At 31.9% G+C, this 24,055-nt stretch overlaps 2 protein-coding genes across 5 annotated transcripts in view; both read right to left on the bottom strand.

Moving 5' to 3' along the window:
- Positions 1–24,055, bottom strand: part of LOC105325699 (ankyrin-3) — a 130,782-nt gene that overhangs the window by 26,909 nt on the left and 79,818 nt on the right. The window contains exons 1-2 of one of the 4 annotated variants that reach the window (XM_066081677.1): positions 17,742–18,088; positions 1,195–1,266 (exon numbers count right to left, since the gene is read on the bottom strand). The exons of 2 other annotated variants lie outside the window; for them this stretch is intronic. In XM_066081677.1, coding sequence (XP_065937749.1) covers positions 1,195–1,248 — 54 coding nt within the window. In that variant the 5' untranslated portion in view covers positions 1,249–1,266; positions 17,742–18,088. Of the gene's footprint in view, positions 1–1,194; positions 1,267–2,506; positions 2,759–17,741; positions 18,089–24,055 lie in introns of those variants that run through there. One more of the 4 variants, XM_066081676.1, reaches the window with a different exon arrangement.
- On the bottom strand, positions 20,175–23,840 carry LOC105325701 (uncharacterized). The gene is made up of 4 exons (XM_034448982.2): positions 23,583–23,840; positions 22,746–22,809; positions 21,875–21,999; positions 20,175–21,741 (listed from the first exon to the last, which is right to left on the bottom strand). The coding sequence occupies exons 1-4, from the start codon at positions 23,626–23,628 to the stop codon at positions 21,557–21,559; spliced, it is 420 nt and encodes a 139-aa protein (XP_034304873.2). The 5' UTR covers positions 23,629–23,840; the 3' UTR covers positions 20,175–21,556.

Genomic DNA, 24,055 nt, shown 5'->3' with positions numbered 1-24,055 from the left:
CTCTAAAGGAATTATATAGAAAATTAAACATTTTTCTTGACATTTTCTGTTAAATCATGGGATAAGTAATAAGTATTCAATTTGACATCTCTTTAAAGAGGAAGTCAAGAGCTTGTTTCATTCTATTTTTGGAGAGACAAAATAGACAAAACTCCAAAATTTGTTCCTTATTTCCTTCATATTTCATTGAAAATGACAGTTTAAAACATGATTTTTCATAGTGTTTACCAAAATTTAGCTCCGGTACACTCTATCAAACAAAGCTATTGTTATGAAGCATCATGAAAAGAATTTATATCTTTAATTTCATAAACCTGTAGGCACCTTTCATTTACTAGATCTTGACCTTAACAAGTTTTTCTCAACGTGTGGACCTTTTCTTGAACCTTAATATTAGATCCGGACACAAAATCAAAGCTTATATTGCACTCTACAATTGACGACAAACATGTTTTCGCTTGCATAATGAAAGAACAATTAAGTTGGGACTTTTATAGCACACATTAGTTTGTTTTGATGTTTTATGTAGTGGTTCACAAAAGCCTTACAAAGCTTGACAGATTCTGTCCATAACAACCAAACTAATATAAATGGTCTTGGATTTAATTGACTAGAGAAGAAGCTTATCGAGTTTCCATTAAACCGAGCAAATAAAATAAAAATATGTGTTTATATTTCATGTTTTAAATGTAAGTTTCTAAAATACTATATTTCTTAATACATAACTCCTATAAAAATTTGTAAAGATCAGACACTGGCTGACGAGATTTTTTTTCTGCTGAGGTGATGATAAAAATGTAAGCACTTTTAAAAATATATTGTTCTTATTGCTATATGTTGTTTGGCTTCGACAGTTCGCCTATAATGTAATTAATTTCAAAACCAAATTCAAATTTTAGCTAATAAAGAGACAGTTATATATAAAACAACTTTAATCGGAATTAAAGTATTTTACAGACATAAAAACTATTTACCTATTAATATCAAAAATGAAGGTATATAAACAGTCATAAGTAGTATCTTTCCTGCGCTAAACTTAAAAAGTTTTTTTTTTCCGTAAGTCATCTCAATTTTAAATCAATTTTGAATATTATTCCTCGCGTTTAATTAAGAATCTACCGTATATATATATTGTCAATGACTTATTCGTTTACCTCATTTAATACTTAATGTTTAAATGAATTAAATATGTACCTTTGCTGCAATGATTTGAATACTCAATAGTACTAATAACTGAAAGAGACCCATATCCGCTTCTGTCGGGCACTGAAATGATTAATTTAAAGTATTAAACATGATGAAATAAAAGACAGAAGCAATGCATTTATGTATTTTATTTGTTTTACATACAAATAAGAAGTCTGTAATTGTGTCAGTAACACTGAATGAAAAAACGTTATATTGCATGATAATCATTGAGATGACCTGTATGATTTGTGCCTGCTTTCCAATTCATCTTTGTTTTCTATAATTATACAATATATCATTTGATTAAAACGAAGAACTGTTGTCAGTTTAGTAAAAAAATGTTTTACAAAGATCAACAAGAAGATAACGTGTAGAACATTGCCACAATGTTGAACTGTGTGCGACAAATCCTAGAAGTAATACTTGATAAGCGTTACTTCCCGTTGATAATAAAATACCCAGAATGGCCAATATATATATTGCTTCAATGTAATTGCTTTTTCATGATCAAGTTTTGTTCAAATTTTCATAAAAGAACAAAACAAAAATAGTAAAATATAGAAGTGTCTTTTTTATCAGACAATGCAATTAATGATAAACATTTATATTAAAATTTAATGTTATTAGTCTTTGTATGATACTGTAAATTACACGTTGCCAATACGAAAATTGGTCAAGTTATATGAATAAAAATTATATTTTTTTGCCGGTATATAAACCACCTACTTGATTCAGGTCCTTACGCAAAATCTTACAGGTAATTCTCGAACAATATTTAAACATAACGGGAATTTCTTCAATTTATTTTTAGCATTGAAATTGACGGCAATTACGTAAACGGGGAAAAGCCGCAATGGTTTATTCAGTAGCATGTACTGTTATGGATGTATTTTTCGTCAGAAAAAATCGAACCAAATTTTCAATAACAATGTTGTTATGTTATAGGGTGATATTGTAAAATATAAGAGTTTGTATTTTTTTACAATTACGTTAATTTAGTGTAAATCTACTTTCGGTTTCATATATTTAATTGCCATGCATAAATCAACGTTTGTTAATGTTCTCAGAATTTAAATATGTTTGCATTGTGATATTTTCTTTATAATAATTGTTATTACAAATATGAAAATTCAAGCTGTAGAAATAGAAGATTACTAACGAAACAATTTTTTTAGATGATAATCGATAAAATAGCTTATTGAAAAGACACGGACTATAAATGTATATCTCAACTGCTGTTTATAAATGCATATCATTAATAAAATTGTATAGAATACTCAATTTGTCAGCTACTAATATACTGTGCTGTTTTGCTTACCTTGTATAAACCGGGATATATTACATTTCTGAAATGCCTAATGATTTTTCCCAGATCGATTTACTGCACCGACACATGTTGTCCTAATTACAATTGCAACATGTTAAAACATGCTCTGTACCATTGAACTTTATTTTTGTTTCATGCTTGAAAAGCCTAAATCTCAACTATTAATATACAAAACGCTGAAACAGTATTTTAATGTGCATTCATCTACACTACAGTCTATATTTTTATTTGTATAACTCTCACCAGCCGTATTAATTTTTTTTTTTTTGCAGTAGCAACGTTTGCCACATCTGTTACAGACTGATAAAAAAATAAAAACATCAATTAACCAGCTCATCAGAAACTGTCTTTTGATTTGGAAAGGCAACCTTGACAAGCATAACAACTGATAGAACTGTATGTTCCTTCATGAATTGTAAAGAAAGAAAATTGTCTACAGACACATAAGGCTAGGTGAAATTTGATCAGCTTGATAATAGTGAGACATACTTAGAACCTAGTCACACAGTATTAATGACATATACCAGTGTAAGAGATGCAAAATCACTTAATTTCACAGTGTCAACTTTTCACGCAAACAAATTGTATGATTTTGCATCGTTATTTATACAATGTTTGACTTTCTATTCCTCGTTACTTACATAACTAAAATTAGATGTACATGTAGCCCATTGATTAAATATATTTCTGTATCGAGTGATTAAAATCTACAATATTATATTAAACAAAACATTTAAATGTATATTTTCCTTTCGGAAAATTAACTATATCCACCCAATTTTCATTTTTTAAACTAACAAACTTGAGAACGACAAGTGTATACTTCTTCCTTTATCATTTTTTGTGATACGCTCATATGTTTACATTCCACTCTGTGTATATAACCTGATCACAAAAATGTATTCGTGTATAAGAGGGCTATTATTGTCTCTGTTCAAATATTTTCTGAGTAAAGATTAAAATAACAAAATAGGTTACATCTTCGATAAAATAGTGTTCACGTTCGACATAAAGAAAAATGTGTGTTGCCCCAATATTGATTTTGCTTTAAAAAAACAAACAATGGGCCATATCCAATGTACCGGACGAAATAAACAATAATGTCACATTACAAAAATCTTACATTACACACTTACTTTACAAGGGTATATATATATATATGATTGCGCCCATGAGAAAAGGGTGCTTATGGCATTTTTTCAACATTTTAAGATTTTTACAAAATTGAATTAAACACATCTCAAAGTTGTCAGATCTAAAATTTTATGGCTATACGCTAATTCTAAGTAGAGTTTTTTCCCAATTAGAGTGATGCTATTTCATAAGGAAAATCACGACGTCGTGTTTCACATACGCAACGTCAACAGTTTTTTAAGTAAAGGTTATCAATCATTACTGTGAATTAGTCATTTAATAAACGTAAAATACAGCACTTTGTTATCAGAATCTTATTACATTGTTGCATATAGTTATATGCTTGAATCTATGTTATTCATTTATTTTAAAAACAAAGGTTTGTTTTTATTGGTTTTTTTTTAAACAAAAATACCCCGGTAAAATGTTTCTACTGACAGCGTAGTTGTCTGCCAGTGAAAAGCGATTTTTCAAAAAAAAAAGAAAAAAAGAAACGGCGGTTGTTTAGTTTCAGTTTCTTTTGGGATATCAACGAGAAACCATTAAGTGGAGTAATCTATGTGAACGTATTTCATTTACATAAACACTGTCGTTTCCATATAAACAATGAATAGCTAAAACAGATTAGTCGCTTTTGTTCTTTTAAATAAACAACATATACGATTTTCGTGATATTATTAAATATGTCATCTTTTAGACTTGAACTTTTAAAACAATATCAAAAGTCCCGTATCGTACAATTGTGCATGTTTAATCATGATCCATTGTACAATTATACATGTAGTAGCAGCATTGAACTATTCTTTTGAAGTTTTAGAAATTGTTTCAGAAGTAACTAGACTTTAACCTGTGCATTCACAGATAAACACAATTAAAAAAGTAGTTAATCGACCACTGCCGGGATCATGCCCTTTACACCACCCTTTCTGTTCAAAAGATTTTTCCATTCGACTTTATGCATAATTTATGGAAAAGAGTGCCCTTTCCCTGGATCGGATGGTATTCACCCCCTTCCAATACTGATAAATTTCACATAATACAAAATGGTTTTGTGTGTATGTGGAATATTTTTACTTTCGATTCGATCACTTCTAGACACATTTTTTCAAACTATCGTGATTGTTTTTCTACAAGAGTTAAGCCCCCCCCCCCCGTGCTTACACATTTCGGGCGTGCCCACACATGAAAAACAACATCCGGACACTTACTTTTCCACGGCAAATATGTAGGTTTAGTATTATAGAGAAAACATGCAGTTTGCAGAGATTGATTCCGTGTTTTGAATGTACACATTTATATTTCACCTTTAGTTTTAGATAACTCTCAACCGTTCATTACCCATAACCCACAGCTTATGCATGCATTTAAATACACCGTCAGTGCGCTGTAATTAGTCTCTAAGTATCCAACATTCCAAAATCATTTGTAAATCTTACACAATTAAATCAGTAAAATAAATTTTATGAATCCACTCCATCGACTAAAATAAATGTGAAAATAAAACTCAGGTTCGGACTGGATCGTGAAACTGTCTGAATTTTCAAGTTCTTCAGTAATGGTCAGAAGAAAATGTCCGTCATCAAGTTTTAAGATTTGTCTTGACGATTGCAAAGTTATTGATTTATTAATGCTAATTGAATTAAAAAATAAGTCCCGATATAAAACATGAGGTAGGTTCAACGTTTGTAATATTAAACATTTTCGATCATGATTTATCGGTATTAAAGTAGAAAAGAGCGAGTCGTTTATTTTATATATGGTAGTAAAAATATGTTTTAATTATGATGTCTACATTTTTTCCAATAAATTATCACTAAATACTCATGTTTGGAAAAATATTCCGAACTCTTGTTTCACCGTAGGTACCGGCAAGAAAACATTTCCCCCTTTTTTAAGCATACTGCGTGCGTCGTCGTAAAGAATCTTGGTTTTTTTAATTTCTATTTAGAAATCAGGTCAATGAATAATTAGGTTGGAGTTAACCTGTAATTATATAATAGGAGTCACGTCATGACTATTTTGTTGTTCTGGCTCTTTATTTAAATTTATAACTTGAAATAGGAAGTTTTAATTTTCAGAAAAGGATAACAGTATGATTTCATCATTTCTGAATCATTCGACTGTTTAACACCTTTTAAACATATACAACAATATTAAAAACAAAATCGACGTAATAAAGACAGAATTACAAGCAAAATTTAATATTAACATAGCAATTTTCAATAAAAAAAAAATAGAAGAAATCGTCTGTTTAAAACGTCCTTTTTAACAAAAAACACGGCCGATAGAAACATTAAGTGGTGTTTTGATTAAGTTGTACATTGAGTTAACTTCTTTGTTTTTATTTACATCCATTAAGTATGATTCCTTCTATTTCTGAAGAAAATTAATTGTAATTCAAATCTCTGTAGAAACTGACAGGACTGAAATCTACATTCGTTTATCGATTGGTCGAAACATTAATCGACTAGCTTTAGAAAAATCCTCGACTACACGAAAGATTCATGATGATTTTAGACTCAACCTCCCATTTAAGATGACGTAGCGGTTCCGTTTATTTAACGTATTGATGTACATTAACAATAATAAAGTTAATTTTACTTTTTCTTTACAACCAATTCATTAATCTGTAAAAAGAAGGATGTAAATATAAACAATAAAATACTTTTATTAATGATTCATGCGGGTTATGACGGTAGCGATCATCACAGAATAAAATTACAGAACCCGCAAGGGCGTGTTATGTTAATTTTTATTTATTTATTGCAATGTTGCCATCTCCACATCGTGCATTACTTACCAGAGAAAGCATTTCATTGTTTGATTCGCGCTTATTACACACACCCATTTTTGCCCCTCCAATTCATTAAAAAACCAGGAGTAAATCATACTTGTAGCTCTATAGAAACGTACAGAGCTGAAATCCTCACGATGTACTTCTAGATATTAAATCAATCGGTCGAAAAAAATCGTGGGCAAAGATACAAATAATATGAGGGGGAAATAAGATTTAGCGCCTTTTCAACAAATTCCCATAGGGACTTCTAAAGAAAATTGATAACATTGAAGACTACTGAAGGAACATTGAAGGAAATCGGGGTCGCTATTTTTTATTGTTAAAGATAATTGATATACCAGTGAAACTTTATGCAGGAAATTTCATAAAAAAATATATGGGGTAGAGATAATTAGACCTGGTCTCGTTAAGAATTAAAACAATGAATTGAGTTTTTTATGGGCATATCAGATTCATTTTGTACATGTAAATGCAGCGTTCCTAACATTAGGATGTGCAAGGAAACACAAACACATGTTATCTAAACCTAGGACAAATTAAACAATACAAGTGTTTACCGGATCGGTGAGATGGGTGCAGAACTGCAGACTTTATAATCTCTCTTATTTCTAAATAGTTTTTTTACTGTGATATTTTCAGCTAGCTGGTTTAACCAGACATTTTTCTACTTACTGCTTTTGTGTAATCTATCAGGAAGATATGTTTATTGTACATGCAGCATACATTAAAAAGTTAAAACAATACCGGCAACGGTACTTGCTGAATAAAGACGATACAAGTACATGTATTTGTTAAGTTCATTTTTTTTTTTTTTGCTTTCTTAATCCACGCACTTAAAGCGTAGATTACTATTTAAACACGATGAATTAATATCCGTGTCAAATCGCGAGAAGTGCATCTCGCGAATTTTACAATCTCGCTTTTATTTCTGGACATATGTATTAACCTACATTAAACGTGTACTATGATAAAAATTCGGCATTCGCGATTTTATGTTCTAGCGATTTGATGGAAAACTGCTGAATTGCGGAATTAATTAAGAACCTGCGTAAAATAAGAAATCAACAGTATGTGCATTGTCTGAATATTTGAAATAAGATTTTTTTTAAATTAGATGTAATTGGTGTAAATATGTTAATATCAATGCGCTGTAAAAAAAAAAAAAAAAAAAAAAAAAAAAAAGGTGAAGCACCTAAAATTGATAAAATATTTCTATAATTCTTCTCCAAATCATAGCCAAGCTCAGATCGGGAAAAACAGAAATGCATGTAGTTAATCAAATTTGTGTTCAAATGAAGTATGCATGATAAGAGATGATTTATAATGATGTGAAAATTAGATTTAAAAAAAGGTATAAAAACTAAACGCGATGAAAATGACGCGTTATAAAATTTACGCTTTTCAGACGACGTTATGACGTAACGTCATATGTTTGTGACGTTATTTCTCTGTTTTGTAAAAAATGCCATAAGCACCCTTTTCTCATGGGCGTAATCATATATATATATATATATATATATACGGGATTTATTCACAATGACGTTTTATAAATTTTCAGTGAAATGAAAAACGAAACATAATAGAACTTTAGAAAAATATTTCAGACTGATTAAATTTTAACATTGCTAGTTATGTAAATTTTATGTCGGTTTATTTTGAATTTCCTTTTTCATTTCAGAAAATATACAGGTACATGGACATACTTCCTGCCTATTTAAATGATAACAAAAGATTCACCATTGTAGCAAAAAAGGCAATGCTTAAAGGTGGACAGTTGATAATATTTTTTTATTTTTTAGTTAAACTTTATGGTTGAAAAATACTCTGTTGAACTACTGTTTGTAAATGTACAATTATGCACGGCGGTAAATCAATCATAATCGATGCAGTAAATATAATGGGTCAGAAAATATATTCATAGTTTTTTCCTTTTTGTTTACTTAAGTTTTTTAGTCGTATAAACAAACATTAACTCACAGTAATGTATATGGAATTCTGACAAATAAACTTTAGCCTAATTTTTCTCTTAAGAAGAAAACGAGACTGATGAAGCATGTGTAATACTGATACTGAATATCATTTCATATAATTGAATAATAATAGATTAATTAACTTCATCTTCATGTACTTTCTATGACAAATACAGCTTATGATTGGTTAATCAAAAATGTATAATTATTTGACCATAAGGTTAAAAATAATAAATAACCTAAGACAAAAAAATGAACTTAAATGTACATACCAATCAACATAAACACATAAATAATCTTTTCTTGGTCCCGTCTTTTAGATGTTGTAAACACACGTTCAAATATAAAGCATATGCTCTAGGCTAAAGCATTCAATGTTATCACACCACGTAAAATCGGTGAAATTTGTTTTTACGAGTAAAGATAAGGATCTTAAACAAATGAGAAAAGGAAAAATCTTGAAATATTTCCGTGTGTATTCAAAACAAATAAGACAGCGGAACATTAACTGGCAAGATTGGAAATAAACAGCTTACGTCAATTTCACCCGTTACAGTCAAAGCATTGGAAATGGGCGGGAACAAATTAATGCGGACGTCTGGGAAAACAGTGTATTAAAACTAGTTTTTAGGAGTGTATTTTCAATCCACCTCAGTATTTCTAAAGCAATTGAAAAAAACTTGTTTGGTATCAGCAAAGCGATTAATAAACATTTTATTCAATCAATCAATAAGTATAATATATAATCAGCAAATATGGGGAGATCCCAATTTGGGAGTGATTATAAAAACTTTAGGCAAAGCATTGTCCGATGGCTTTAGAGAATCAGTCGTACATGTAACATGACTGAATTCAAGTGGGGCCATTGTTGAACCGGGGTTTATTCCCCGAGGAGAATAATTCAAACTTCGATTGAATAATTTCAAATTTTATCCAGATATATTTATATTTTCCCGCGAAGTTAATGTATACGAATAGATATGTGCTTCCATTGTTTATCTAGCTAAACACTAACTTGTGACGACTGATTTTCTAAAGTCACCGGACAAAGCTTTAATTTGCCTTGCGTATGATATCTCCCCAATTAGGATCTTCTCATATTTGTTTATTATATACTTATTGATGACATAGAATGTTTATCCATCGCCTTGCTGATACTAAAAAAAAAAATTCGATCGCTTTGAGTCAATACCTAAGCAAGTTAGAAACACTGAGGTGGATTGAAAATACACTTCCTATAACTACAGTTTCAATCCAATGTTTTCCCAGACGTCCGGTTCAATTTTCCCCGTCCATTTCAAATGTTTTGACTGTAACGGGTGAAATTGACGGAAGCTGTATATTTCCAATCTTGCCACTTAATGTTCCGCGGTCTTAAACATTAAAGCTGCTTACTCCGATTTTATATCAATTTTTGTGCACGTTTTTAAACGATGGTTATGCTAAGTATATGTATAATAATAGACATTGCAGATGTTGTCCCCGTCAAGTAAGCCAAATTTCAATGAAAAAAATCATGTACAAAATTTGTTAACAATACAAGCGACATTTTAGGGTATCACGTTATTTCACCTCATGTTGAAATCCACCCCTGACGTCGAGGCGGTTATGGTTGTATTACGACTTTGACATCGCTTTAAAAAAAAGTCATTATGTTAAGGCAAATTACACATCAATTTGTGTATGTTTTGTTTGCTAATATTTCTGAGGTTTGCTTTGACCGATTCTGCTGGTGTAAAAAGGAGAACGTCTATAACTTGCTATGCAAATGGTTTGTATGGCAAATGGAAAACTATTTGATACAAGAACTGTCATGACCAAAAATCGGACCAAGCAGCTTTAAATTATTAAGAATGGCTAGATTTTCATCAAGTTGGAACGAGCATGAATGAATATGCAGATTCCGAAAGTATCATCACATACAATGATAAAAATCTCATACATAAATTAAGTGCCGATTCATCGGGTGAATTGTTTTCGAATGTTATATATATATATATATATATATATATATATATATATATATATATATATATATATATATATATATATATATATATATATATATATATATATATTAACACAGTAACATTCGAAAACAATTCACCCGATGAATCGACACACATTTCAATAACAGTTTACAATAACTTTTAAACTTTCAAATTCATTACGAGTTGATCCTCTTTTATTTTTTTGTTATTTGGCATCGTCGCCTCGACCTGTAGTTAACTATAGTCCTTTTGCGCTGAGGCATGCACCAACATTCCCCTTTTTGTTTTTATTGAGCTGTCATAATGCCCAATGGTAGCAGATAAATTTTGGACTTTGAAAACAATCAAGATGACGTCCGGCTGGTTTTTTTCCTGTAGATACAGTAGCTATAAAGAATCGATTTCACTAATACTGAAAGCTTGATAAAAAGCGCAATGCATATCGAATGCATGATCTGAAAATCACTTGACTGCGAACAAGCATGCACGAGTTATTACTCCAGCACTGGAATTATAAACATCTATCACAATGTGGCAAATAAAGCAATTTGCTCTGTGGTAACTTGCTTGTTCTCTCTGAATTTTGCAAATTTGCAAGTATGAATTTTTGCTTTAATTTCATTTCATTTCTTACCTTTGGCTAGTTTTATGATTAATGGAGTAACGCATTACTGTATAAAGGGAAATATTCGACCAGTTTTATTTTTGCTTCCTTCGCCCACGTTATAAGCGGGCGAATTTAAGACTGGGCGAATTCCAATGTCTTCAATTATTAATTGAAGTACATCAGCGTCTGGGCGATTGTACGCAAAATGGTACGCAAATGTCGAAGGGTGAAAATTACACGAAAATAACCCTGTTTACATCATAAATTTCCATTTAGATAAAAAAAATAACCTAAAATTTAGAAAAACTATAAGCATCCATTTACACGTTATCGATTTTTTTAGCCACTTCGTACGAATAGAAAATCCTCTTCCTTAATAGAAACAGTTATTGGTGATTCTGATATACATGCATATGAATTGTTAATAAACTAATACTACAATATGATTTAGAAAATAAATATATTACAATTGTATACATGTCTGTCCACTTATATCGTATTCATCGACAATAGTTCATAAAAAATGAATTCAAATTCAAAAACACCCGATAACTATGCTACTATAGTAATTATAGCTGATACTATATTAAGGCCTTATTATAAACAAATGACCTTTCAAAACATTCATAATTATTGTATATTTTTATTGCAAATGTATAATTGCACATCCTACAATTTGTTTCATGTGTTCGAATCTTGTCATTATATTTCCTTATTCTTTTCCACATGATCTCTTCATCAAAAGCACCACCAAAGACATATGTACAACAAATATTTTTAAAACAAGTACGCGTGTATTCTTTCATTATCAATTCACAGAGATATTTCATATTATTTTTATAAAAACAGTGCTCACTGGTTTGTTGTTAATATTACGGTTTAGGTAAATAGATTCTTTATCTTGCATGGATAGCGAATTAAACGCCGAAAATCTTGCTACTGTCTCATGGAATAATAACTCCGATTTAAAATTTTTAGATTTCACATTTAACCAAACAATGTGTTTTTGCGAAGATATCAAATCTCCAGCGGGATTTGAACTCAGGAATTAGAGATTCTGAGAAAAACCTCTAACGCTACGCTGTTGGATAAATAATAAGTCACAAGGAGGTGTCCCATTCCACCTTAAATACTGCTGACTTTGAATGTTGTTTCAATTAATTGTGGTAATAAGATTTATACATGTTGTTTCAATATTGCTGCGTTATCGTATTTAGCATACTATATACAAAAGTCTGTGTCAACTCAAAACTACGTTTATTCAGGTAGGCACATAAAAACAGAATATCACCGAACCTCGAGTCCGATCAAATATACATCATATTGTTACATCCCCTTTCCTTTAGATAAAACCCCTTGAATATTTAACACAATGATATGCTTGAAATGACTAGACAATAAGTATACGCTGTCTCCTGCACTTAACCTGACTAGCAACTGAAATATGATTATGACTAGAGTTCATTTGACGTAATTGTTCATCTGGTTTGGTATGGCTTCTAACTAAATAATATACGCTCTATTTTCATCTCAAACACTAGTTAGTTTAGAGTCATGATTTTACAAAGTCATTATATTTTGCTGGCGGCTTCACTTCGCGTCCTGATCGAGTTGTGATGGTCTCTGGATCTTTATTTGTGTTCGGCTCGGGATTAGTTCCTTTGTTGTCACTACATGTGCAGTTTGGATTGTCATCTGGCACATCTGGATTGTCGTATGGCACTGGACCTTCCATTGATTTCTCAGGTGTTTCCTGTTTCTTGTTTAGTCAGCTCCAGCCTCTGTTTTGACCTCGTACGATCTTATCTCTGTGTTGGTCCCGGTTATAGTTCCTTTTTCCCATGGTCTGTTTGGGGTTTTCACTCTAACCGTTTCGTCCACTGATAGCGGTTGTAACGGATGTGCGGATTTGTTGTAATACTCTGCTTGTTTTAGTTTGGCAATATCAATTTTCCCTTTCTCAAATGTAGTATCTTAAGGCTGGAGTAGATTCCCTTTTATAGGAAGGAGTGTTTTTGTTCTCCTACCAATTAACCGCATGGCTGGACTTGTTCCCACATGTTGCTTTGGTGTATTTCTGTAATCCAACAGAGCAAGGTACGGATTCGATTTTGAATGTTTTGCCTTTTTAAGGATTTGGTTGGCAACTTTGACAGCTTGTTCTGCTTTCCCATTGCTTTGTGGGTAGTGAGGTGATGATGTTATGTTGTCAAACTCCCTCAGATGTGCAAAGTCCGCAAATTCCTCAGAAGCAAAATGTGGTCCGTTATCTGACATGCATGTGTCTGGTATGCCATGTCTAGCAAATTGTGATCGAAGTTTCCTTATGACCTCCCGCGAGGTCAGCTGGTTGAATGATTCTATCTCATAGAAATTCGAGAAATAGTCAGTTATGATTAGGTAGTTCTGGTGATCAAATGTCAAAATGTCCAAGCCCACCTTAGCCCATGGACGTGGTGGTACCTCATGGGGTTTCAACGGTTCTCTTCCTTGATTGCTGTCAAAGGTGCGACAGGTTTCACATTTTTATGAAGTCTTTGGCCTCAGTTTTCATTTGTGGTCAGTATATCGATTCTCTGGCGCGTCTGAGACATCCTTCAGTTCCTAGATTGGATGCGTGAATTCTCTTAAGCATATCCTTACGAGGTGCTTGTGGAATGACTGCTCTGTCGCCTTTGAATATTACCCCATTTTGAATGGACAGTTCATCTCTTATATCGTAATAGAGACTTATGAGCCCTGAAATGCATGTTGATAGCTTCCACTGTCGATCCAAACTTTGATTTTTGTTCATTTGGTAAATATGCACGGCTCAGTGTATCTGCTAGCTCCATGTCCTTTCTCAGGCGGTACTTCAGGTGTACTTAATATTTCTGCATTCTGAGCAACATACTCTGAAGGCGCTTTGGTATAGTGGTTTGTTTACAATACTCTCCAGAGGCTTTTGGTCTGATTGGACACGGACTGGTCTCCCGAAAGTATAAACATTTAATTTCTCAAATTCAAAAAATACTGCTAAAAGTTCCTTTACGATTTGCACATCGATTTGCGCATATCTAGTTTCAGTTTCAGTCAAAGCTCGGCTGGCGAAAGCAATCGGTCTTTCATCCTGAAGTAAGACCTGCCAAAAGGACTTAAATGTTGTCATAAGGGAGCTCTCGTAGTCCAACCGGACATGCCAGAACTCATCATTGGCATCCAGAACGCTGAAGTAGTTTCCCTCTGACAAATCCGGCAGGATGTCTTCTATAGTTGGCATAGGGTAATGTGCCCGTTGAAGTCCTGTGTTTAGATCTTGTGGGTCAATGCACACTCTGAGTTTACCATTGGGTTTTCGAGCAACGACCAAACTTGAGACCCATGGGGTTGGCTGGGTCACTTTGGCAAGTATTCCCATTTCTACGAGTCTTTCCAGTTCCTTTTCTAGATCCTTTTTGATAGCAAGTGGGACTTTGCGAGGTGCATGGATGACTGGTATTACATTTGGATCCACTCGCAGATGGTAGTCTTCTTCCAGGAGCCCCAATCCTGTAAAGACATTTTGATATGCTCTGCTTATTTTATCTCTAGTCAACGTCTCTGACTCTTTTACTTAAAGGATATTTTCCTTCTGGACTTTGGTCAGTCTTAATGCTTGTGATGCTTTTAAAACCAAGAATTGGTTGACAAGGTCCATCAAGTACAACAAAGTCTGCTTTGTACTTTCCCCCATTCTTTGAATTTATGAATTTCATGTTGTATTTTCCCAGTGTGATTACATTGTTGGTTTTCAAGTAGCTTTTGGGGATGATATTGCATGTTGCACCACTGTCTACTTGGAATTGAACGTTCTGTCCATTCACTGACATGGAGGCAAATACTTTGTTTTCATTTCCTTGGTTGATGGCATTAACTGATTCACTGTTATATCTGAGGTCTACGCTGTAAATGGAGTAGTAGTCGTCTGAATCGGAATTGTCATCCTTTTATTATGGTGAACACTTGACTTGACTGAGTTACATACTTTCTCAAAGTGGTGGGGTTTGTGACATTTTCCACACTGGTGTCCATATGCTTTGCAGTGTTGTCTTCCTTTTTCATGACGATTCCCACAGTACTTGCACTGGATTAGATCATGTCTGTAGTGTTGTGGCTGGTGTCGCTGTGGTGTTGGTTTGCTGAAGCTCTTCTTATGAAAATTCACAGCATGTTCGGATGTGCCAGCTACCTATTTCCTTATTCTGAGCCTTTGAGACATCTGTTGCTCTGCATACTTGTATGCATTTGTCCAAGTCCAAGTCACTCACCCTCAGGAGTTTCTCTCGGAGCCCAGAATCACTTCCGCAACAGATGATTTGGTCTCTTATCATTGACTCTTTAAGCGTTCCAAAGTTACATGTGTCTGCCAATATTCTTAGGTCTGCCAAGAATTTATCAAATGTCTCGCCCGAGTGTTGACTTCGGCTGTAGAATTTGTACCGCTCTACTGTCTCATTTTTCTTTGAATCACAATGTTTGTCAAATTCAGCAAGGATCATTTTTACTGTTATATTTGTTTCTTCGACGTTGACTTTATTTCCGTGCTCGTCTGTTGTTTGGAAGTTCATTGTACTGTGTATTTCCCTTCCCTTGCGGCCTAGGAGGTACAGCAGGAGCTTTACCTTTTGAGTTTCCAGTTGTTTATCCATGCTAATATTTACATAAAGGTGGACTTCTTCCTTCCATTTTTCCAAGTTTGTGATAAACTTCTGGCATCGAAATCCATTGTTTCGGGGGGTTGTAGTACGTTTTCCATTGTTTTGGTTTTGGCACGTTCTCGAGAACAACGAAATGGATGATTATCACTTGATGTGGCTGGTTACACAAATGTTCCGCAAGCACGGGTGATACTCACAGGTTCTCGACTTCTGACACCATGTTTCAATATTGCTGCGTTATCGTTTTTAGCATACTATATACAAAAGTCTGTGTCAACTATAAACTACGTTTATTCAGGTGGGTATATCAGAATATCTCCGAACATCGAGCCCGATCAAATATACATCATATTTGTTATAGTACCGTTTGAATATTAAGGGTAAAAAAGCTTTTTGCATCCACTTTAAATAACATTTAATTTTACAATGAACGGTTCACCATAAATGATTATACACATATTTGGACCATTTACATCATAGTCGTTATAACTTCATAATCAGTCAATATGATAGCATCACAACTGACTCTCCTGACTTCGCCGGAAACTTCACATTTGATGATACAAATTAAACAAAGGACCAAAAATAAAAACCACGAACTGTAATTGTTTACTTAGAAAACACAGAAAGGTTGGACGCCATATGAACTCCAAGTTGATAAATGAACATAAACGAGTAAATGTTCAGTCATATTAAAACTTTAAACAGGTAAACATTCTAAAATTTTGAAATCATTACTTTGTTTTTAATAAAGAACAAAAAGATTTAAAAAGTTTTAAGTCTAGAAAATTAAAAATGTCCAGAACGAAAGAACCAAAGATATGTCTCAATTATTTTTTAGTTGTTTGATGATATATTCACATCATTAATTATGTATCGGCCATATTCATATAGGTTATTATACTCCCTCTGGTAAAAACATGAATGGTTTAACTGTTTTAATATAAACTGTGAAACTTGAAATATCCTATAACTCAATGGGTGAAATACTTTTGACGGAAGGAAGGGAACGTTTAATAAAATGATCAAATTTATTAATTAATTATTCACAACATTTTTTTTTATTAAAAGAAAGTTTGAATATGCAATTTCCAGAAATATTTAGTTAAATAGGAAACTCCTCAAGATATAAAATTTTAAAAGAGAGGTTCTTAAAATATAATATTAAATTTACAACAAAAATTGAAACTCAAGAGAATTGGATAAAGCATGTATTCAATTTTATAAAGTGTCTAACCTTACAACAGTTGCCTCTTTTTCTCAATGCATATCTTGATCCAGCAAATTGTTTGAAGAGATATTGAATTTCTGCATTTATAAGACTAGTGTTACTGTAGCAATCGATTATTTCACCAAGAATGCTGATTGTTCAGTACACTAAAAAGCCATGTGATTCCGATAATAAGGTATCAAGTGTGAAAACGTTCTACATGTATGTGTTCTTATCGATATCAACTTTTGAAAACACTGGGAATTTTTGAATTAGCAGAACACAGTAATTGTATGGATGTAAAAGGGAAAAAACTCCAAAATATACAGTAACAATATGCACTGTATAACTACATATGTATATAGTACTTACTCGTCAAAAAGGAAATTTTAAAAAAGTGTTCAATAACAATGTTATTATGTTAAAAGATATTATTAAACAAACACACGTGTAATTCCGATTCATGTGTTAACTTTTGTATTATGCTTACTTTCGGTTTCAGTTAAAGTATACATAGAAATGCTTTTAGGCGTAAATTTGTCTTTTTAAATGTTATCAAAAATAATATGTTTGTATTGAATTCATGTTAAGTACATTAATAAAAAATTTCATTAGTTTTTAAATAAATAAATGAAAACTGATTCAGAATATATCGAAATATCTGACTACGTGTTAATTTTGTATGACGTTTATTGATCAAAATAGAATTGTTAAAGGCACGAACTATTATCAATTCAAACTGCTTTAATTTATAAATGTACATGTAAAGCATATAAAAAAAATGTTAAAGCGATTCATTTGACACTTGGAAGAAATTAGTATATTTTACAGTTTTGCTTACCTTGTCTATACCTGGATATGAAAATTGTTTCTGTACTGCCTATTGATTTTTATCACAGATCAATTCCCACATCCTGATTACAAATGCGGTATGTTGAAATACGAACGTTGCCAATGAGTTGCATATGCTGTTTCATCGCTTTAAAACCGATATTTTCACATACATTTCTTTCAAACAGTATTTCAATGTGCATAGACCTATACTACAGTATTATTTCCTTATTTCTATCACTCTTGCCAACAATTTTTAAAATATAATTTCTCACGCAGATGCAACGCTAACCACATCTGTTACATCACTAAGAATATTGATTAAGTTGAATTCCATCCAGGTCCCCAGATTTATTTTTTTTTACTTTGAAGTTTACCTTGCCTACTTTAAAAGTTGCTAGAACTTCATGTACTGTTACTTTTCTGGGGATCTTGGAAAAAACATTTATCTCCTTAAACATAAGGAGGGTTTATATCAGTTCCATTGATAATAGAGCGACATATTCAGGACCTACATGCTGACGTTACACAGATGCTGGTAATAGAGATGCAATATCATTAAAAAATCGTTAAATAGAGTCAGCTAATTGTAGGATCTTGTATCGTTAGTATTACTAACAAAAGTGTATATGTATATGCCCATTGAATAAATGGCATTAAAAATCAATATGTGTCAAGTCATTAAGATTTAAAATATTATTTTAAACAGAATATTTTAGTTTGTTTTGTTTTCGAAAAAACTATAACACTATATGGAAGCCCCCCCCCCACTCTTTTTGGTTTTTTTTAAGCAACAAATATGAGACCTGCACATACGGTTTCCTTTACCTAAGGTATGTTGTAATATTTTAAAAATATAAGAAAAAGGTATGTCTATCCAGTACATTGTATTGATTTTGTTCTAAATAAATTAAAGAAGGGGTTTAGGTGTAAAAAAAAATGACAAATCATGTCACTTCCTAAAAACAAATCCTACAGTACACACTTGCTTTACAAGGATATGCTCACCGCTATCTCTGGTTAACAATTTGTGTACTCAACTATATGTAAGCAATTTCAGAACATTGGTGTAATTTTAAAGAGGTTTGTAATACGACCTTGTGTTGTTCATAACTTTTCAATTGGTGTGCTATTTTGTAACAATAAAAAAGTATGCCGTTTCACGTGAAACGAGAATATGTACACTTTATATCTTTTTATAATTTATATTTTACATAAATAAATCACAATGACGTATTGAAATCTTTAGTGAAAAGAAAAACGAAACTGAATGGACTTTATTATATAAGAACAGTTGTATATAAACTGAAATGTCTTTTTAAATTTCAACATTTCTTGTTGGGTAAATGTTTTGTAGCTTTTATATTTAATTTCCTGTTTTATTTTATTTCAGGAAATATACACATGAAAATGTGTCCTGTCTTTTTAAAGGAAACATATTATAGGGCTCATCTTTGCCACCGAAAATTCTAGAGCGCGTGTAGTTTGGTATATTATTGTTACATGTAGTTATAATTAATGGTTGAAAAAAATAGTCTTTTAAATCATCTTTATGTATATTTACATTTATGCATAGCGGTAAGCCAACTTAATTGATCCTTTAATGCGTCAGAAAATAGATTCATTTGTTTATATCAATTCAACCTTATTCATAAAAATAATAATCAAATGAAATAAATACTCAAAATTGTTTGTGTATGAATTTCAACAAATAAACTACAGCCTTAAAATAAGAAAGCAATACTAATACTGAACACTGTATCAATTACATGTAATTGTATGTCAACAGGTTTAGTTTATCTGCATGTACTTCTTATTACGTTCACCACAAATGATTGGCACTTACCTGTAGCAAGCTGGTGTGATCATTTGACCTTTTGAATCTATTACAATTTATATAACCCTTTTGAAAAACAAAATAAAACTAAATCTTCATACCCTGATTACCCTCCCGACTAATCAACATGAACACATCACAAAACAATGTCTTTTTCGCATTGTAAATCTTCTAGATTTAGAAGCAAATAAGGAACAAAGAAACTAATAAATGTTATGAAAAAAAAAACAGTTTTAACACACCATACGAAACGTACTAACATTTGGCGAAATGTGTTTTTACATTGATTGAAATAAAAGGTTGGAATCCGGAAATATTTGAAAATACTTCAGTATGCATAATACAATCTTTTTAAAATCGACCTGCTTTTAATTCAACAATCACCAGCAAAACAATTTGTCACCTTTGCTTTGTTGAGTTTATTGCTGTCCACTTGATTACATCAATTTGTTCTAGACCAAACGTTATTTTTGCCTTCTTTTATGTAGCAAGCGGGTTGTTCATATTCTTTCATGTAAATTTAAAACAACGAAACAATTTTTCGAATGCAAAGCATGACAAACAATTGAAACAATAAGGAAATGATATTTTAGTTAGAAAATTATCTGAAATAAATGTAGGTTTTTATTTGTGGTGTAAATCTCTTTATCTTGTTTGCAAATATAAGAAATGAACCGTTTACAATAACTTTGAAACGGGCAAATACTCAAGCGATTAAAATTCAGTCTAATCACTATAAATGATTTTTGGTTTTCTAAGTACATGTTCAAAAATGTTTGAACGTCCATTTCAGATGTCATGAAAACAAATCAATTAAGGATACATTAGATGCGTATAGTCTAAAAATTATACTTCAATAATGAAGAACAGTTTAATGCCATTTTTAAAATCGTTCATAATTATATAAATATACACTCATATGTTTCAAAATTTGTTCACTTCATAAATAGTGGTCAGTTTCCTATCAAAATTTGATCATTCGTCTTACTTTACATCATTTACTCCGAGTCTCAAAGTACATTTGAACAGGTACATTTTACACATCGTCATATCTGATCAGTAAAATGCACATAGGTTATTTCAAATTTCAGCATTCTTATGCAGGAAGTTGTATCAAGTGATATGCATTTGTAAGACGTGTTACAATTCTTATCTTCTATTTTCACCGTCTAATGCGTGTATTGTATTATGTGTATTATTGTTTATTAGATTTTTCTCAACTAAGTAAAATATGCAGTGAATTATTAAAAAAATAAAGAAATGTTTTAATTATTTATGTGACCAACTATTCCTTCTATCAGCTCATTGCGTGTAAAATGTAAGCGTGTGCCAAATAATCATGCCATTAAAAAGGTGGCATATTTTTCACTCGCCTCAGGTGCAGTTTTGACAAACTTGATCTATTCAATATGATAGAACGCTGTCAAGAAAGTATATAATTGCTTAATTATCCGGCTAAGAGTTCATTATTCATAACTAAAAATAATCAAATAGCATTTTTCAACCTTCGTTGTTTTAACTAAATTCAAAGATTTAATAGATCAAGTAAAGCTTAACTCGTCGGAAAAGTGTGTTACAATGGGGGCGTTCAATATAGTGTGATTGTGTGTGGTGAATCTTTCTTCTTACTTCAGCTAGAAAACTCTTAAAAGATATATACTTTTGACGCTGGGCAATACTATCCTTAATAGAATTACATGTAATTGTAATCATACATAGTAACTAAAATGATATCCTTAATTTTTTTCATTTTGCCATACAAAACCATTGAAAATACATGAATATAATTAAATTGATTAAAGAATCTACACAATAACCCCATTCAAAAATAAAGAAGGTTGAACAAAGACAATATGCGAGAAAACAAATCACTGTGGCATCAGTGTTAAAAATATAAATACAAAAAAAACAAAATAAAAACAAAACCTTTTCATCATATAAAATTTGACATTGACTTTACACCACTTTTGTATTAACATGCAAGCATATTAATACTTTCCGTCTGTATTATATGTTCCCATTGGAGAGCCATAGTTATTTTGCATGGGTTGAGAGATCCCCTGAGTCCCTGCATAATTAAACTGGTTCCCAGGATTTCCTGAGTTTTCAGCCGGGTTACTGTATCCATAAGGAGGAGGGGGAGGATACATCTGTTGTCCACCATTTTGAATAACTAAAAAACAAGATAAAAGTATCATTTTGCAATGAAAATGTTTCGATATTATTATATAAAGGCCTTAGAATGTGTTTCGTGTATTTAGAAAGAAATTTACAGTTGTGATCGAAGCCAATATACTAATACGTACTTTGTGTATGAGGTGCCCGTTGCTGTACTTTGCAGCAGCCACACTTAATACAGATCATGATTACCACAGGTACAGCTATTATTGATAGACAGCTCACAACTATCATTGCAATCATCCAGGGTTCCCTTCAATAAAACAAAATGTGTAAATGTAAATGTTACTGTATTAAGGGGGCTCTTACGAAATACTAATACATTTTATAAAACCACAGTAAACATAACTTGTTGTTATTAAAGTGAATATTCCTTTATTGCACTATGTCCTACATTTTATTATCAACTTAATCATTTTCATTGCATTCTTATAAAATGTACACTGTACATGTATTTAGTTGAGGAACACTGCATGTCAGTAACTAATTGGAGTTTCACAGTAACTGGTCGGACGCTTTAAGTAATTCTTGAGACCTAAGACATTCGCAGTGTTGCAAGATCTACGATGTTCTTCAATAGTCTTAAAAACTACGAAGGCTGTATAAAGGCAGTGCAATAGCCTACGAAGGCTACTCGATATAGTTTGTATTGTTTTAAAATGCTCAATTAAGTATATGCTTTTGCCGATTAAAGACGAAGAAAAATTTAGTCCTCAGTGTCAGCATGAAACAGTATTCATGCGTATACCAATAAATATATACGTCACCGTAGCTCAAAAAAAAAAAGTGCAACTTACAATATGACTGAGCATAATTTTGGAATTTTCTGATTGTCAATAAAAAAAACCCCTTTAACTTGGCCTTGCTATAAGTCGTAGGTGGGTAACATTTTTAATATATGCTATATATCCCTAAGAGTTGTCACTAGATTCCTTATAGATAAAATAATGAGGCAAACCGAGATAATACTGTTGATATGACAACGGACGCTATTCTTACATGCTGTAGGATGTTGTTCTTCTTCGGGATCTATATGCCGCTTCATTGCCCAGTATACAGTAAACTGAAATCACAAATGTCATAATTTGTCATACATAAATTTTGCCTAACTTGCAAGAAGATAATATCTATTATATCTTCATTTTATTAGCATGTTGTATATTTAGAGCAAGCGAGAGAATCCAATGGAAAAGAATGTTCAATACAGCTTTGAATTGACGTATCAATTTTCTGTATATCTTTGATAATTTATAGATTCAAAGCTCTTTTGTTCAAGGAAATGTATGCATTCTAAAGGTAAATGTGTTCATCAACCTACAATCAATACCACCTGGGATAAACTGGAAATTAAAAACTATACATTGTGGGGTTTGATAGATTATTTATGAAAGTACATCAGCACTACAGAACGCAAAACGATTCAAGTAAAAAACAAAACCATTATAATCTTCTTGTAACAGCAGAAGTGACAGCTTGAAGACATTTGGTAAGAAAAAATAAACTTTTTGTATCACTGTTTTGTAAATAATGATGTAAATCATGATCTATACATTATTTCTGTGTAAAATAACAATATCCATCATTGTGATTAATACGAACATAAACTGTTTTGAATATTGTCTAATTACAAGTGTTAAAACTGGCTTTAATTGCATTAAAAGTCATAATTTTTGCTAAAAATAATGACATTTGAATTTGTTTCTCTACATTGTTCCACACATATCTATTTAAAGCCCTAAAGTTCTAAGTAAGGACCTACGATAAACCTGAAAGTTTATTAACCTCAACTTATGCGATCGGGTGCATACTATGGTGAACAAATACTTTTATACTTACAAATAATAAACAAAGTACTTAAAATCCATCGGATATGATACTCCATTTTCAGTCTTCCTGGGAAAACAATTTACCTCCTAAAATTCACTCTTTCGAAATAACTCTGACCTGAAATAACCCACATTTTTCCAGAATCACGTTTCCATTGTTCGCGGGTAGAGTGTCTGATTGCAGCAATCGTAAATGTTTTGATATGTGACCACTGATGCATTGCACTGAAATCTAAACACAGCCATGTCCAAGGATTATAGGTCAAGGATTTAAATGGCCTGGTCTAAATCTGCACTCGAAATCAATATATGGTCTAAATAAAAAATGAGGACACGACGCGTTTTCTACAATTATACTAGTACATTTAAAACGTGTATCCCGTAGACCTATGTCGCATTATATTTATGCACAATAGAAAACATTAACATTATTTTTCAAAAATCAAAGAGTCAAAATCACAAAGCATTGTTTTTTCTGTTAGT

The sequence above is a fragment of the Magallana gigas genome, chromosome 4 (genome assembly GCF_963853765.1).
Source record: "Magallana gigas chromosome 4, xbMagGiga1.1, whole genome shotgun sequence".
NCBI classification, from domain to species: domain Eukaryota; kingdom Metazoa; phylum Mollusca; class Bivalvia; order Ostreida; family Ostreidae; genus Magallana; species Magallana gigas.
The sequence above is the reverse complement of the archived record's forward strand: the minus strand, read 5'-3'. Positions and strand labels throughout refer to the sequence as shown.